The sequence below is a fragment of the Morchella sextelata genome, assembly GCF_020137385.1.
Source record: "Morchella sextelata strain SCLS chromosome Unknown scls_19, whole genome shotgun sequence".
Taxonomy (NCBI): Eukaryota; Fungi; Ascomycota; class Pezizomycetes; order Pezizales; family Morchellaceae; genus Morchella; species Morchella sextelata.
The window spans coordinates 552,944-571,267 of NW_025408634.1; the positions used below are offsets into that span (position 1 = coordinate 552,944).

The following is an 18,324-nucleotide window of genomic DNA, read 5'->3' on the forward strand; positions in this document are numbered from 1 at the left end:
CAGCCATATAGCACGCCCATGACAACAAAGGCAAAATAAACCCGTGAAATAAGCCAATAATGCAATATAATAATAATCCATGGTCCAGACTCTTACCATCAATCTTTCACCCGTGCCTTCCTCTCAGGGTGTCATCGTCATCACTATCCACTTCTTCCCCATCTATCTCGCCTGGCCCCACAAACTCTAGTACTTCTTCAATGTCCTCTTCCTCCTCTTCTTCCTCGATGATGCCCCCCCTGCTCCGTTTCCGCTCCTGCCTAGAGCCTGCCGAATTTCCATCTCTCTTCGCGGATAGATTTGTCAGCATAGGCCCCTTGAACGGACTCTTCTTCCTTCTTGCAAATGTTACACCGTTTGTCAATACTGCCGCCTCGTTATACCCTGTTGACCTGACAACCCGCACGTGTGAAGGGAACGTGGATGATGTAGGTGTCGAAGGAAGAACTTTGATGGAGTTTCTAGGTGACCGTGGTGACTTCAGGGTAATGCTGTTCAGCGACGCCGATGACGTTGAAGAGGCCTTTGAGTGAGACTTGTTGTGGAAGGAGCGAATCGAGGATACCGAAGACGATGTCGAAGTTCTCCCGCCGAGTCCACGTCCGGAAGAGCGTCGGTAAGCATGCGGTGTCAATGGTTGCGGCGAAAGCGAATTCCTCTTGGGCGGCGGGGTGCTGCGGTGGGCGACCGAGTATATCCCATTACCTCGAGAGTTCCTCCGCGCGCCGTTACTCGTACGTGAGCCCGATTGCTGCTGCTGATAGACCTGGTTACCTTGCGAGCTCCCCGGTTTCTGCGCTGCTTGATTTTTCGAATTTGGAGAGGTTGCGCGCTTTGCTGAGTCCAGAAACCAGTGTTTTATTGAGGCGAGTTGCGTCATCAAGGCGTGTTTTCGATTTGGTCGTCCCTTACCGCTGGAACTGCTCACATCCAGGTGTAAGTCTGGCGAAGACATCACTTGTCGATCATGCTGCGGGGGTTTCAAATACGGTCCATAATCCCTATCCTTCTCTATTGGCGGCGGCGGTGTGGGCGACGGCGGAGTCTGCACCCTCGGCGACTTTGTGAAATTACGTTCGGGCAAGATAATTACAGCTAAAGCAAACGTAAGCTCACGAAAAGAAAACTACGGACGGGTCCGGGTTGGGTGGGAAAGATTGAACGAACACCCATAGTAGTTAACAGGAACAAACTCACGGTTCGCTGTATTCCTAGCATCGTTCCTCACTCGATCTTCAGCCTCCTCCGCCGGCGGAGGCAACAACGATGGATCAAGGTTCGAAGCCGCGCTCATTCGTCTACTCTCTATTTTGCGCTTCTGTCGCCGTTTCTCCTTACGCTCTTCTTTCTCGATCAGTAATGCCCACCATCCAGCTAGAGAATCGCATTTCTTTGCAAGGACGTGTTCTATAACTTGGTCAATATCAACACCAGCGGCTTTCATCCTGTGCAATGTATCTTTTTCTAATTTACTGGAGAACGGCGCAGGAGGTTGTAGCGCCAATATAGCCTTCTGTACGGGCGCATGTTCAGCTAAAAAGGGATGGGTGAGTATTTCATCGAGGGTTGGTCGTAGGCTTGGCTTTTTAGCCAGGCAACCCTTCAACATAGATACCGATTCTATAAACCCGTTAGCCAATTAAGAACCTACCCCCTCAAGTGGACTTCATGAGCTATACCTTCCGATAGGTGATCCGGATATCTCGGTTCATCGTTCAATATCTTACGTCGAGTATCTTCTTCGATATCCTCATCAAACGGCAGCTCTCCAACTAGCAAAGCATATAGGATGACTCCCAAAGACCAAACATCCACAGCTGAGGGTAAATTAGAATATTTATCACAGTGATATTTAAAAGGGAAGCGAGAGGGGCGGATGTGGAGGGAAATCGAAGCCATGGGAGGAACGGGGGCATCCGGATTGGAATCCGAGGAAGTTAACGTTGGGAATAAAGAGCGGAACCATCCCGTACCGTAGGCAATATATTTTTCTCCTTTTATCATTTCCGGAGCCGAGTAGCATACTGTCCCGCAGAAGGTCTGGAGTAGCTTATTGCGCTCGTACTCCCGGGTGAAACCAAAATCGCAAAGCTTGACCTGCGCTCGAGTCAGCGAAACAGTCAATTATTTCCCCTATCGGCCGCGATGGGAATCTCTACATTCTCATGCTTATCTAGCAAGATGTTTTCCAACTTCAAGTCCCTGTGAACACAGTTGTTCATGTGCACGTACGCTACAGCACCGACCAACTGCGCAAAGATGCGCTTCGTTTTGTCGACCGTTAAGCGCCCTTGCTGGATGAGGTAGTTGTAAAGCTCGTCACCTATCCTCCCGAACTCGACCAATCAACATTCTAGTCCTGACCCAGTTCCCAGAATTGGTAGAAGTTCTCACCAGGGCAATATTCCAGGACCAGCCAAACCAGACTCTCGGTCACAATGACCTCATACAACCGCGCGATATGCGGGTGTACCAGTTGGCGGTGATGGTGTATCTCCCTCGCCAGATTCGCGTCGTCCTTCTGAGCCGACTTCAACACAACCTACAATCCCAAACCCATCAACATCAATCGCTCCAGTAACCCGAACTTCATCACTTGATCCACCCCATGTCCTCTTCCTTCGATACCCAGAACAACGTCTTCAATTCTCCGCCGCTTTCCAAAGCCCGCGTTATCCGTAGAAGCTGGATCAGAGACAAATGAGAAGGATTAGAAGTGGTATATACCTTAGACCCATTTGTGAGTTTATGCGTAGCCAGATAGACCTTCCCAAAAGACCCCTTTCCGATTAAGCGTCCGATCGAATAGTTCCCGACGGTCCGTAGCTCTTTTGACGAAAACTCTCTAGATTCGAGCACCCATCCGTCAGCCCCAAGCTTTCCTCACATCCACTCACATCCCGTAGATCCGCACCAGCCACCCAGCTTGCTACCTGCGACCGGACCCAGAGTACAGGAACGAGACGACATACTCTAGCAGTTCATTATACGAGTTTACAAGCTAAGACCGTTACGAAAAGCATCAGCAATCAACCGGTAGTGTGAATGTCGCGGGAAGGTGCAAGTGGCAAGTCGTATCGTACCTTCGCCCTTTGCTTCTGCAATTCCGCCTTTGTTTTCGGGGGCATGACGCCCTAGGAGTTGAAGGGGGGGAATAGCCTCGCTCAAGGATATCCCCAAGCTCGTTTTATCGGAAGGTTGCTATTGTTGTTGGTAACTGTCGCCCTGTGGTGTTTGTGCTGGTTTTTGTGTTGTGTTTTTGGTGTACTGTGTGTCGGATAAACAATGTGGAACGGGTGCTTCTTCCTGGGGGTTGAAAGAAGAATCTCCTGACTTAAACGGCGGCCGCGGGTCTTGCTTGCTGCTTGAGGCGAACAGGGGGTTGCAGTTGCAGAATGCAGTTGACCAAAATAAGAACAATAATAATAAAAAAACAAAAGAAAAAGCGAAACTTTTGGATTAGAGTAGAATACTCGGCTTCTTAATAAAAAATATATAATAGTTTCCCAAATATTTTATAGGGAAGGAAGCGATGAGCATGCAAGAGAGAAAGAGAGGAGAAAGAGGAGTTAAGAAGTTGTTTATGAAGAACTAATGCCCTTGCCCCCCTGTAACTACCTGCTCTCTCGTGTTAAAAGCGTAAAGCTTTCAGTGCTGTATGCTGTATTGGATGTCGTTGCCCAGAAACAACCCCAGGTAAAATTAAATAAATAAATATAGACGGGGATAATTTCCAGAAAGGGGGAGGGAAGTGAGCGTGTAGCGGTGACGGTGACAGTGGAGGTGGAGGTGGTGGGTGACGGCGGCGGCGGGGTGGTGGGTGTCTCTGTGGATGTGTGGTGATGATGCAGAGGCAAAGGAATGGAATTAAATGCAGGCAGGTATGGGGGAGGGGGCGGGCTAGCTAGCTCATATGCAGGATTGGATGGATTGAAAAATTAAACGTATGAATTTGAAGAAGTTACTTGCAGGGAAAGGGAAAAAAAACTCTCCAAAGCGAAGAGTGAGAGTGAGAGAGAAAGACAGATCAGAAGATAAAAAAGGGTACGTCAAGGAAGAAATTTAGAGATGGATGCAACGTCGTTCTTGTCACCCCGAACTTAGATGTAGCAACGGTAGGGAAGAGAGGAAAAGGAAAGGAAAGAGAAGGCAGGATCGAAGCCTGTAGGCAAGCTGCTGTTCGACAACTGACGGTAACTGTTTCACTGCCAGGGGCTGTCATCCACGGCGAGGATCTCCAGCTCAAACGGAAAGAAAAGAATGCGATTGTGAAGCACGTCCGCCACTCACACAACACCACGGGTTATGGCCAACGAATAGGCAAGTCCATCGTGTTATTGATCCCGTTCTGAATACAATGTTACGGTTACATACTACATGTAGTTAACGTACTCTACGCCGCTGTCATGTCCGTTCCATTGCGATCATGACGGGCTCAGATGAGCAGAATGGTGTGCTGTAATGAACGGACGCTCTACTGATTTGAAATGTACCTACCGTATGTACCTACTAATCTACTACTAATACTACGTCAGGTACTACTGCTACTATTTAATAGGAACTTCTTGTACCACAGGTTAGTACAAACTCTCTAATACGGCAACCCTTGTTCCAACAACTCTCTACCTCCTCCACTCTCAACCACAACCACCATAACCACCACAATCACTAGAACCACCCCACCCACCACAGCAATCATAGCGCATATCTTGACACTGACGTAGGAACCCGCAGTAGAGTTAGCCTATCTAACTAACAATAAAATTCTATAAGTTCTATTCTACACAGATACATCTATTCCAAACCACAACGCTCTACACCCCCAGCGATAACGACCCTCAACCCCAACCACAACCCTCCCAACTACCGATCACGGTCAACGCAGGTACATCCTCGCATATGTGTAAAGCAAAGCTTGCCCTGTCTAAATCACATGTGCCTCTCCCCACGAATAGAAAGATCAGACGAAAGTCTAGCAAAAAGAAAGAAAAAAGTTAATCCCCACACCCTTCATGTCACCCTCCCCCTTCCCCATCCAGACATATATTCTTGCAGGCAGTCAGGTCAGAGTCAGATCAGATAGATATGTCAATGTCATCGCTTAACATAGATTATTTTGTACATTACGATTAGACCCCCCCCCCCCCCCCCCCCCAAACCTCATCCCCTCCATTATACCCCTCCCTCTGATTATGCCCAGTGCTGCAACTCATACTGCACCCCATAACCACAACCCAACAAAACAAGAATACTTTCTTCGCTCAATGCAACAAACAACAACGACTTGCGATCGATATCTAACCGCGGGCTGGCTGTAAAATGAAAAGGAAATGCCGAAGAACGAAAACGAGATATAAAGGAGGAAAAAGATGAAAAGCCCAGATGATGTCCCGCTCAAAATCACCTTACAGCCCCATCAATGTAATGACAACCACAACAACGCGCACAAACTACCCAAACTGCAATATTCAGTTGAAGGCGAAAGAAAAGAAAAGAAATCTCGATAAAGAGGGGAATAGAACATAACAAAATGGTATAAAAAAAAACAGACACATGAAAATGCTCGATCTCTTGCTTTCGCCAAACCAACAAACATACGGCCGTCCATGCTGCCACTGCAGGATACATAAAATAGCGTTGAGAAAAGAAAAAAAAAAAGAGAGAGAAAACAAAAGATAATTGCAATTATACCAAATAATGAATTTGAGGTATATCGGAAAGTGCCACCGACATCATGATTTTTTCCCCTGTCCCTGTTATGCGCCCGTGAATGCAATGGTTGATGCATGCTCCCATCGATATTCCCCTTTCCCCATGATTTTTTTTGGTCTAAGAAACGAAAAATAAAAATAAAAAGAGGGTGTAACAAGAAAAAGAACCAAGAAGAAAACCTGGATATTATGCAACCCTTACTTCTGCGAATTTACTTGGAATCACTAGGCCCGGAAGAAGATCCAAAACTCAAAATGCCCTTCAATCCAGTCTCTCTCTTCTTCTTCCATCCCTCCTTCTTCTCTTGGCGCTTCCTCTCCAGAGCTTCCCAACCACTCTCGTCATCTTCATCATCTGAAGCAGCCCCAGAATTCTTTAGGTGTGACGGGCCAGCTCCCTTCTTACTCATGTCTGGGCTAATCCCAGAGATCAAGGAAGACGTCCGTGCACCGGGCTGAGAGCCACCGACGGGGGCCATATACGACACGGGTCTGTAACGGGAAGGAAGTCCTACAGTGCTCCGTTCGGATGGAGCAATCGAAGGGGTGTATCCTCCTGGTGGCATAAGTCCACTAGGCATGAGGCCACCACCACCACCACCACCACCACCTCTTTGGCTTGGAGCAATCGAGGGAGCATAACCAGGGCCTTGGAACATTGGAAGTGGTTCCATCATACTCATGGTTCGTTGATGTGGTTGTGGCATAGCAGAGAAATTGCCAGCGCCGGGGCCAGCCATGCTCATTGGCCTCTGACCCATTACAGGTGGGCTAAGCATTGGTTGGGCTTGCTGTGGGTTCTGCATTTGCATCTGCATCTGCATCCATTGCATTTGCATTTGCATCATCTGCTGCATCTGGTTTGCCATCTGCATTTGCATTGGGTCTGTCCCTTGGGCCGGTGTGGGCATCTGCATAGGAGGCATACCAGGCATGCCAGGCATACCCATACTCGGGCCCAATCTAGGACTCATGTTTCCAGGCATATGTTGTCCCATCCCCATTCCGCCACCATACTGACCCGGTAGAGACCCTCCTCCAAGACCAAGCATACCACCTCCTGGCGATGGGTTCCTATCAAATGGATCCGCATTAAAAGGATCCTTTTGTGGAATGAATTGCTGCTGACTGCCGCCCCTCCTTGCCGCCTTCATCTCTTCCGTCCTCATGATTTCACCGATCAACCCACCAGGCTGACGACGTGCTGGCATATCGCCGCCATAAACAGACCCACCAGCAACTGATCTTTGATCACCCCCAACACCAAAGGCAAGTGACATTCTGTTGGTTGGATTGATAATACTAGCACCCAAGTTATAGGGGTCGGCAGGGAGGTTCCTTGCAAACGGCGGTAGTCTCGAGTCCTGAATCATTGCTGACTGTCTGAGATTTGGCTGAGAGCTTGCATTCGAGAGCCGAGTTGGTGGTCTACTACGGCTGGGAAATCCGTGAGCCATCAATATCCCCAGTGGAATCTCTTCATCCTCTTCCTCGGAGCTCCTCCCACTAGATCCTGGCCCTGATAGGCTCAACTGCGGCATAGAGTTGTTCATAGGTAGCGGCAAAGCAGATGCGCTGATTGATCCTCTAGCATTATACGGCTGTTCCATGGGCTGTGAACCAGTGATCTTCATCATCTGTTGTCTGTAAACAGACAGGTGTGCCTCCTGTTTCTGACGTTGCTTCAGAGCCTCCTTGTGCTTCTCAGTCTCCGATTCTTCTTCAGATTCCGAGCCAGATTCATTGTCGCTTTCAGTGAACGACTTCCCAGACAGCCTTCGCTGATTATCCTGCTCTTGCCTGTATCTTTCGAACTGAGCAGGGGTCATCACCTTATTGGGTGCGTTGGTGGGTTTGGCCTGTTCCAGGTTCTCGTACCTAGCCGCCAAGCTAGCAGACGCAGAGATAGATTCGTCGAAATCCATGTCATCTCCATCCGTCAATTGAATAGGCTTCAACGCTGGTGCTGGCGCTGGGGATCTGGCCTTGGGTCCGTTATCTTGCAAGTTATATATAGTATCGGTGTTTACTCGTGACATTGCCGGACTTGTGCCTCTAGTGTCGTGATGGGAACTTCCGGAAGAACTGTTCCCGGGGTAGCTATTGACTGATGAAGAACCAGAAGCTACAGACTCCTCCCAACCGCTATCCCTACCCTTCATTCTGTCTGAAAGCCCTTTCGCAGTACCCCCGATCTGCAATGATGACGGTAGCGCCGATTGTGCAGCCCGCCGATCAATCTGTTGTTTCTGTTGTTGCACGTTACCCTTCGGTGTAGACTCCTCATCTTCAGGATATGACGGTCGTCGGATGTTTGTATTCCGCTTCACGCCAAGGGACTCTGAACTATCACCTCTCTGCGCTTGCTGGCGACCTGGCTTCGCCTGTCTACTGGGAGCACTCAAAGAATCGGAATGGGAATGCGAAGGAGCTGGTTGTATATTCTGTCCCGGAGTCAGATTTCGTGAATTGCGTGGAGAATTGCTATTTTTGGCCGCGGGCATTGTAGGGGGTGCCGGTAAATCTTCCGCGCCTCCTGTACCCCAACCGTAGGGCGACTCGCTCGTGGCTGGCCTGTCACTGTCCATGTGTGTTGGACTTGCATAAATGTTGCTGTACGCTGCGTATGAGAATCTTTGGTTTGTGGGGGACGTTCCTATTGGATCATACGTTTTAGGGGGAGGCACTGGAGAAATGTCGTTGTGATTGTCACTCTGGAAAGTTCTGTGTTAGATACGCCCACATATAAAGTTACGTTGCCGTTCAGGGATGTGAGGTTTACAGTATTAATAATCCTTGTCGAGGCCAATTTCGGTGCCGTGTGTGGTATTGCCCCAATCCCTCCACCCGTCGCTGGGGGTACGCCGCTACCCTTCGATGCAGAAAACGAAAACATATCCTCTCCAAAAAGGGAGCCTGTGTCCAGGGTAGTTTCAAGTTTGGGGGGTGTTGAGGTCATGTTTTCTCTTCGCGGTGATGAGGGACCGTAGATGCCGCCGCCGGAACGCTTTTGGGTAGAAGAACCTGTGGAAGACGTGGTAGTAATGTTTGATTTAGTAGACTTTGCCGCGCTGCTGTGAGTATAAGCACCTGCTTGATGATCGTCGGTTGATGCAGGTGTCCGTGGGGCGTCCGCAGATGAAGGTAATGTTGAACTTGAACTCAGGCGATTTATGGAGCCAGTAGAAGCATAATCGGTGTTCGAATATCCAGATCCGCTGGTGTTTCCACTGCCACTGCCCGACTTTAGCATGGCTCTCGCAGCACCCAGCCAGCGGGGACGTGAGGGTTCATACCGATTTTGACGTTGTTGGGGCCCACCGAATCCTCCTCCCCCGTAAGTAGAGGACTTTTTAATAGTAGTAGTGTTGGTGTTATTACTATGGTGGTCGTGATGTTCCGGTGGTTCAGGTGCTGATAATTGAACCTGGACTCCCTGGTTGGCGGGTTCGTAGCCAGCTTCCAACGCGTTTCCAGCGGATTTTCGTCGTGAAAACTTGGGGAATTTGATAGGCATGAAACCGTTGGGGGTCTTTTTGAAGATCACTGAAAAGAGAGAGGGTGTATGTAGTAAGAGAGGGTTGGGTGCTGTGCGTCTTTTACAGCCCCTGGGTGGCTTGTTGCCAAAAAGGAATAGCGAGAGGAAGGGAGGACAAGCAGAGTTTAACTAGTGTTGTTGTTGATAATAGATCCTATTCGTGAACGATCGTGGCGTAGCAATAGAAATGTAACTGGTGCGTCGGATAATACGGGGGCTGCAGGCAGGATCAAGGGAAAGCCGAGGGGCCGCTTTAAGATGTGCAGGGCGTCAAGTAAACAGGTAGGTACGGAGCGCAAGATTGGACGGAGGGTGAAGGAGGCCCGTGGATGAGCAATCTTCCGTGCCACACCAAAGGAGACGAGGAGTAAGAGAGCGAGAGAGTGAGAGTGATGAAGAAGCTGAAGGAGGGATAAACTTGGGATAATACGACGAGAGTGAGAGGAGGGGGACAGAAGGATAAGAATTAAAGTGAAGGTATGCAGAGACGCATCCGCAGGACTCTCAATGTCTGTGCTGGGGTGTTGAATCACTGTGTTCTGTTCTGTTCAGGAGAGACTGGAGAGACGTTCACGTTCAGCTTGGTGTCAGCGCAAAACAGCGGCGGTTACACAAGAGAAGAGAGTGAAAGAGAAAATGTGGAGTGAGCAGTGAGACGGCAGACAGGGAATAATTTATGGAGATCAGAACAGAGGAAGATGAGCTGTGGATGTGCCCTTCTTTTGCTTTACTTCAATGGTTTTTTAAACTAGACTTGCGCTTGCAGGGAAAGTTATGTACTCTAAAAGTACTCTGCTCTCGCGCTCTGCAGTAGCCCAGCTGCTGCTGTTGTCTGAGGTGAGGTTGTCGTGATGCCGTAGAAGAAACACAGCCAAAGAGGGAAGCAAGACAGACAGGCAAGCAGGACACGAAGCAGTATGGGAATCGGGCAGAGTTTTCTTTTGGGAAGTTGGGGAAATATCCACACAGAAGTCTCCCAAACGTGAAAAGCAGAGTGACTTACATACGACTTCTCTACTTGCTGCTGCCCAGCCAAAAATAACACCCGGCACCAGGATCGTCGACAACGACAAACCCGAACCACTTGACCGTCTGAGATACAATATGTAGGTGAAGGAGGTCCACGACGATCCCAAACGTGGAGAGGGTGTGCAGCAACCTTTTTGACTAGGTGGTATTTTGTGTTGGCGTGACGTCGCTCAGCAGAAAAGGAACGCAAACGATAGGAGTAGGCAAGCAATGTATGCTGTTCTTCCTCTAGATCTCCGAGGCACACTTCACTTGACTTCTATCTGTTGCGTCTGGAGAGTCCTAGTATTTAACGGCAGGTTGCAAACTTCAAGAGAATGTGGAGAGCTACGTGACCGGATTCCTACACTGCACTTGGTATTGTATCTCACCTCGTGCCGCTGGTACAGTCATTCACTAAAGGGCAAAAATAAACCTAAAGCAAGGTCAATTGTAATCGAGTCACGAAGCGAAGAGTTGAGAGTAGGGCGAAGAACACAGCAGACGGATTAAAGGCAAAGCAACGATCGTAAGCACGAGAACATAAACAAGCAGCACTTGGAGGTTGAGGGCGTGTAGTAGTGGTTGAAGTGGATTCAACTAGCGTGGATGATAGTTAAGGGTACGAGAGGATCCTTTCTACATATCACACTAGAGTACTCGGTCTACAGGGTGGTGACAACCAGATACCAGATTGTGGTGAATCAAGAAAGGTGCGAAAACAAGACGAGATGGAACACGCCGGCGGGACAAATGGGGGTCGAGCCACTAGACCGCCTGGGAAAGTAGAACCAAAATAGCCAAAGGGACGGGGTGATCTAAGATCGTCGAGATTTTAATGTTCATCGTTGTTGTCAGGGCTTCGGAAGAAGGTGGAATACTTTACAATAATATCCCTCAATAAGGGTTGTATTGACTAGATACCGGCGGCAGGAATTGAGTGCTCTACATAAAGTACGAGTCCTTTTGACCGAGAAAGAACCCACCAGAGCACCGATACAATCATGCACTTGCAATTAATGTGTTTGTTTACAAAGGGTTAAATGGGTGGTGTATCTCTATTTAGCTGTCAGTGGTGCTTCTTTGCGATACTCTGGCCGATGACGGAGAAACCACCAGCATCACATCACCATCACCGCAGACTTAACTAGAGCTAGAGCATGTTCACGAGAAGAAAAAAGGACAAAAAAAAAGCAATACTGGCTCTTGATCCTCGACTATCGAGACATCGCGCAAAAAGATCCCGTCCCTTCTTTTTGCCCAGTCCTCGGTAGCATCCTGGCCAGTCGTTTCGCACATGCCCCTGGGACCCTGGATTGAGTTTTGCCTCTTCTGCTGAACCTAGACCTCCCTCCCCAATTCGCCATTCGACGCCACGGAGAGCAGCACAGACAGTGCGGCCTACTTGGGAAACCATTTCTAGGTTGTTGTTGTTTCCGGACTTTTGTCACCTCCTGTCAAGCTAGAAAAGGTTTCGACATGCCTGCCGAGATAGATCTGCTTCTAAAAAAGTTATCGAAAAATCTTTTCAAACCCCCACCACCCTCCCCCTTTCTTCTCGTGTTAAGTCCATGGTTCGCCTATTTGACTGCATCCCTCTCGCTTCATGGTGTCAAGGTTACCGTATATTTATAGCCACGGTTATCCATTCGCTTTTTCCTTCACTGGAAAGAAGGCAGCTGTCCGGGTCCTCGCCTCTTATGCCAGTTTCCCGGAAGTTTTCTTTCTATGTAGCCACTCTACCTAGAATGGATTAGAGTGCGACGTATGTGCGTGGTGTAAGTCTTCAAATACTGATCCTTTATCGGCATTTGGCCGAGGCCCTTTATTCCAGGTCCCTCCCGCTTTTGGTAAGACGCAGCCAATCGGAACGCGTAACGAGCGCCAATGACGGAGCCAATCCCATCCGTGCGTGCATGGCTGTGGCTCGGCCGCTGAGGCGAAAACACAAATTTTTGGTCCCTTTTTGATGGCACCTCTTCAACATCCCCCCTCACCTCCCATCACACGTGGCGGTCGACATATCTCGTGTCAAACGAATAAACACTGCAAAATCAGATTCAGTTCTTGAAATCTCCCCGGTTGAACCGAATTAAATGGTTGCTCGTTAATTAATCTATGGATGCGATGGGATGCATGCATGACCTCATGCATGATTTCATGAGCTATCACTCGTGATGTACCATTATTATTTCTCAGCTGGGTCAACCCATGACTTATCCTAGAGTTATCTGTTGAAACAAAACTAATAGATATTCTACAGCTAAGTCCTGGGAAGCCGTTTTTCAGTAATAGGCTAGTCTTGCAGCGGGTATGGAGCCGGAATAGTAATCATTTGTACCGGAATTCGTTTCCCGGCACCGTGGATAGGACGTTGTGTTCACGACAACATAGAATACGATAATACGTGCCAAAGCGACTCCTAGGGTACACTCCACTAGCCCATAATTTGAACAGGTCACTCGTATGGGTTTTTTTTCCCCAATGCTTACTCTATTGAGGAGAGAGATTATAGAGGGGTGAATTCTATCGAGTGATATCTCATGATTGAATCACGCCAAGACTGGTCACCAATTTTAGGTAGCATGACCTAAAAGGACACTGGACTGAGGTAGCAACCAAATACTTCTGGGAGGACTGGAACCTCTACACCCTTAATTTGGTACTTTCGATCAGGAAAAAAAGTGATTTATTTGGGGCGTTGAGCTGAAAAGTGAATTTTTGGTTTCGTATCTCCATACGACGGATGCGGGATAAACCTTAAATTTGCCGCATGCATGGCGATGGGAGGGGTCCCGTCATAAACACCAGACGTGCGCATCGGTGCACAGTCGATCGGTTCCACCTTATGCGTTATGATTAACCACAAACTGCTGGAATGGACGTTTGCTTTAAACAATGACATCCATCTCAAGTTGACAGTGTCAATAATATTCCGGGTCCTGAATTATTGCATGTAATCAGATACTGTCACGAGTACATGTAAGTAACATGTGTCGGCTGTCAGCAGCCAGCAGAAGATGATTGGCTAGACCTTTACGCCAGTGCACTTTTCACGTAACACAAAATCACGTGAAAACCTCCCAAGCAAAAGAAGAAAAAAATATGATTTCTCTGTACTATAATTAAATCAATTAGTGTCAGGGACTGCTCTTGCTATATATTTATCCATGGAAAAAAAAAGTCAATGAAGGGAGGGTGTCTCGCCTATAGTGCTCATGACAGTAGTAGAGTTCACATTATGCTAGTAGCATTTTGTATCGGTCCAAATGGTTTGACCTGTGGATCTTCGTATCACTTCTATTTCCTATCGATGACCGGAGACACCATTAGATTGTATTTGTTAGAGGTTGAGGGATATCGCGTGATAAAATGTGGGGGTGGAGGAAAGGTTAAGAATGGAGATGCATATGCCGATAACAACGTCAATGGTGGTGTGGAGTCAGGGCGCTGAATTCTTCCCGCGTTCTTACGTACCCCAATGTATACGTCACGCTAGGCCCGTTCCCACGTCACGCCATTGTACAGAACAGACAAACGAGCAGTATGTAGTCTCGTGCCTTATCCACATACCAACATCAACCTTCTGTCTAACATCAACTACTGCACCAAAACTTACAACTGACCGGTGCTGGGAGAAATACGAACGGTTTACTTACATGCACACTGAGGCTCATATATGGTGCACTCGGACTGGTCCATGCGTCAATTGCACTTATTTTTCGTCCTCGGACGAGCGGTGTTCCAGGCTGCCTATTAAGCGTCTGACATTTCGGGAGTTGACACTTGATCGATTAAGCGTTCGTCAGCTTGTCGACGCCTGTGCACGTGTTCTGCTGCCACTGGTGGGGTTTGTGTCTCATCGGAGTTTAGATCTCGGAGGGGCAAGGTCCAAGGTCAGGGATTGTTGGAATCTAGAGGTTGATCAAAAGCCTACTTAGGATCGAAGCCCTTCCTACGAGAAATCTTTCGGAATTCCAAGATCCTAACTAGAATTCGATGTCACTTTAGCATCTAATATTGCTGAGGGGTGGTTCTTGCTCCTCCTACCCGCGAATTGCGAATCGACAGAACAGATCTCTACCCAAGCTGAAAAACAAAGGAATCGGAACCTTCTCGGGTGTTAGTCCTATGATTGAAGACTGTTGCTCATGCACTGTCTTTAGTCAGGACATTGTGAGAGAAGAACATTGACACATGGCATGGTGATCGTCAACGGGCGATATATCCAAGGATTGACGGACCAGAGTAACCCCGCCGGCCATGGCTTGAACCGCTTATAAAAATAAAAAATAAAAAAAAACACCCGGTACCAGTGGGATGATCTACCGGCAGATCCAGGGTAGCCTTACATTCTTTGACCCTCGGCTGCATGAAGATGCAACTTTGAGCCTCGGGCGAAGGATTAAAAGGTGGAAGGTTCTGGCTGCCAAGGTACCCCTCTTTTCTTCCTAAGGTTCTCATGTTTTACCCCACAACAATCAGTCTCATACTCTCTCCACCAATAGATAGAAAGCACTCACCTGCACAGATTGAGGTATCCCTTCATCTCCTATGAACCCAACCTGACTGGGTCACAGGTTATCACTCGTGAGGAAATTCCGATGCTGATGACTGTGGTAGCATGGTCTCTACACAGGTCATTCTCAAGCACATACTGGAGCCACATATATGGAAATTGGGTGAAGAAACATATATTGAATATCGGGCAAGGGGCTTGAGAGGGGTGAGATAATATTTGGATATAGTACGATCTATTAACCTATAGATACCTACATAACCCATTTCTTACTCTAACCCGGTAGACGTGGACACGACTAATGGCATTACGGCCTAGATTCAAATATTATACCCCAAAATAACGATCATAAAATTGCCGAGTGAGAACTTGTGAAGGGGTTGCAATTGATTGATAATTCATTAATTGTGTGCAGGTGAAGGGGCTGTAGGAATTGTTCCTTTATCGTTAAAAGCGCTTCCGGTACTTTCGTGGTTAAAGAGAATGTGTGAGGAGTACAGTTTTTTGAACTACTAGATGGAGTAGGGATCAATGGGCTAATCTGAGATATCCTCGCGGATAGCTGTACATTTAGTTAGTAAACCATACATCCTGTCTGGTATGTATGTCTACACAACTACAAAGCAGAGGGGGGACTTACTAATAAAAGACGCTAACAAACGATGAGAATGTAATAGGTAAGAAAAGGAAGGAAGGAAGTACACAGTGACCAGCCAACTTCTAACCTATCAAAGAATCTTTGAGTATAATATGGAAGCCGCGCAACCTCCACCGGGTGAGGGGCAAGAGGAACGAAGAAAAAGGTGAAACTGCGGACACAGGCATCAATATTCGGCCCGAGTACATCATAGGTGGAAGAAGAAGTAGTACTGGTAGAGGGACATGGTGTAGGGCTCTGGCATATTACTCTTTCCTTACCCCGCATTCCATCGCCTTGCAGCTACTGGGTTGTCGAATTCTCTGTTGGAGAGGAATGGATGCATGGGTGCTGTACAACAAGAGCGAGAGGAAAGCAGTAGGGAGAAGGAGGCCGGTGGGTTTATAGCTGGCAGTCAGGGCTAGCCCTTGGCGTGCCTGCATAACCATTCCCCGTGCTACGACGAAGACGATAAGCTTCGTCTCTTGATGATGTGTCCCACTCTATTTCGATACCGGCATGAACGCTGCTGTATGAATGATTCGCTGGTAGCTATGTACATGTAAGTATGTACTTACTTACCAGCAAAAGAACTAAGAAATGTAGCTGCCCGGGGCAAGGATAATTCGTATGGAGTGGCGCCGTTCTCTCATATAAATTATCCCTGTTTCCGTCACTTGCATTTTCTGGTTCCTTTGCTAGTAAGCAAGTACATACATCTTACACCCACATCGATACAGTAGGCACAAACTGTAAACGTCGGTGAGATCAATACGACAGCTTATTACAAGATTACAGAACTACGATAACACCATCACAGTTATTATTTTACCCGGTTTCTCTCTAGATCCGATACAATGAAAATGACCACCGTCTCTTGTGCATACCATAGTCTGCAAGACCCACCGAGCACCGAGACAAGAAGATCAGGGTTCTATGAAGTTACATCAACCCCACAAAAGCTCGAGCGAGCCCTAGCGACCACCACATCTTACCTCAAAATGCACAACCCAACATACCCTAGAACGCAACCATCCCACGAGCCTGACGCCACACAGTGGCAACTTTCGTAACTAGCTCGCCGTAAAAGAGCCAGTATATTCACTGAGCTAGAGCCAGTCTGTATTTACTTCCCTACATATCCCTTATGCTGTTAAAGCTGCCAACTTTGCCAAGTACCATGTCTCAATTCTGTGGCTTTCGTGCGAGGCTCGCCTGATGTTACGATGTCTCACGTTGGCAGCATTTAAGTAACAGCTCAAGGGATAATGCTATACGCCAAGTTTAGTCTAAGCCTATCCCAATAGAGTGAGGGTCATATGATCTCACTCGGCCCGTTCAGCACTTAAGTATGATACTAAAGCTTCATCGACCGTAGAGTTTGGTAGAAGCTTTTAATAGTTTTTATAACCCGATAGAGATGTTTACATAATTGTTCCTGGGCTGTGCATGTGGCGAAGTACATTTTCCATAGCTGGAGAGATAGTTCGAGAGCCTGACCATGTAAAGTATATAATTTAAAGAGTATTCATATACAAAACAAAACACATATATCAAACAAGAAAGCCAAAACAAAACAAAAACACGGAGAGGAATATCTAAACCCCAGCCCCCCAAAATATACACCATAAGAACCCTAACCCATCACAACAGAACAGAAAACATCCAGCTGGCTGGTACTACAACTTACCCATAACAATATATACAGAAATTTCAAACCCTGCCGTCACCCCTTAAGCCACCTCCTCTATCTTAACATGCGGCCTCACCTTTGGTACCGCCGTATTCCCTGACACCGGGCACGACCCCGCACAATCCTCAATCCCCGCGGCCCCCGCGCCCCCGGCGCCGCTAAAGGGACACCCCCCCGCACATGAGCTCTCACCCTCCTCACCCTCCTGCGTCGCCACGACCTTCTTACCATGCAGCATTCCCTCACCCTCAATCTCGACCTCCTGCTTGAGCTCCGCAAACTCGTCGCCGTCGCGGACATACCACTTTGCAAACAGGTCGTTCTGGATCCACAGCACCTTTCCGAGCGCCTTTACAATCGCCGTCTTTTGCTCGAGCTTGAGGCGCGGGTGCGAGAGCACGGCTTCGACGAGGATGTCTTGGATGAAGCCGAGTAGGACGCCGATGTGGATGTATTCTACGTGGAGGGGGTGTTTTCGGCCTTGACCCTGTAGTTGTAGTAATGATATAATTAGCCATCGTGATTCCATGAACAGGATCTAGGTGAGGAAATAGAGAGAGACGTACAACATGCATAAGCCCAACCTTATCCATATACTCCCAAAACTCCATCTTGCTCGGGTCCGAGCAAATCTTTCCCAGATACCCGCGTAGAAACATCTTCCGGTACTTTATCTGCGGGGAGTCCTCCTCCGGGAACTCGTCAATGGGGCCCTCGTAGGATGTTGAGCGCGTGGTGAAGGCGCGCGCTGTGATATCGTAGGAGAGAAGCTTCTTGTACACGATGTTCACCACCGCCGGGATTAGCGCTTTGATGTACTTTGAGCCGAGGACGAGGGCTGCTCTGTCATCTGTGTTTTGCATGAGGGTTTGGGTCAGTTGGAGTTAGGTTATATATGGTTGGCTAGAGCGAGCGGTGGGTGGCTAGCTACGGACCTGCATTGAAGTCTAGGAACGAGTGCAGGTATTTCACCCTGGCTTCGAGGTTGGTGTACAGCTCCTTGCGGTCGATGTGCTGCATGTTCTTCTTCAGCGAAGCCATGTTTGTTAATGTTGCGGAGTGCGATTCTGTGACTGGCTCTTCGGTGGAGGGGGATTGGAAGCCCTTGACGGTGGTAGCTGAATTGGGTTTCAGTGGGGGAGAAGACTTCTTGGTCGAGATTGTGTTTGCGAGTCCAAAGATGTTGCGGATGGAGTCTGTGTATGAAGACATGGTTTT

General features: G+C 48.1%; 3 protein-coding genes across 3 annotated transcripts; all 3 read right to left on the reverse strand.

The window, feature by feature from the left end:
- Window positions 1–106: 106 nt before the first annotated feature.
- H6S33_005046 (uncharacterized protein) lies at window positions 107–3,128 on the reverse strand (the record flags this gene model as incomplete). Its single annotated transcript, XM_044836390.1, has 10 exons — window positions 107–920; window positions 990–1,095; window positions 1,198–1,620; window positions 1,680–1,817; window positions 1,974–2,097; window positions 2,160–2,323; window positions 2,395–2,542; window positions 2,728–2,845; window positions 2,973–3,001; window positions 3,084–3,128. 10 exons carry the CDS (start codon window positions 3,126–3,128, stop codon window positions 107–109), a joined length of 2,109 nt encoding a protein of 702 aa, XP_044690259.1.
- A 2,795-nt stretch (window positions 3,129–5,923) lies between these two features.
- H6S33_005047 (uncharacterized protein) lies at window positions 5,924–9,228 on the reverse strand (the record flags this gene model as incomplete). Its single annotated transcript, XM_044836391.1, has 4 exons — window positions 5,924–8,324; window positions 8,382–8,425; window positions 8,494–8,947; window positions 9,008–9,228. 4 exons carry the CDS (start codon window positions 9,226–9,228, stop codon window positions 5,924–5,926), a joined length of 3,120 nt encoding a protein of 1,039 aa, XP_044690260.1.
- Window positions 9,229–17,146: 7,918 nt separating this feature from the next.
- H6S33_005048 (uncharacterized protein) lies at window positions 17,147–18,318 on the reverse strand (the record flags this gene model as incomplete). The annotated part of the gene is made up of 3 exons (XM_044836392.1): window positions 17,147–17,593; window positions 17,673–17,956; window positions 18,042–18,318. The coding sequence occupies 3 exons, from the start codon at window positions 18,316–18,318 to the stop codon at window positions 17,147–17,149; spliced, it is 1,008 nt and encodes a 335-aa protein (XP_044690261.1).
- Between the last annotated feature and the right edge of the window lie 6 nt (window positions 18,319–18,324).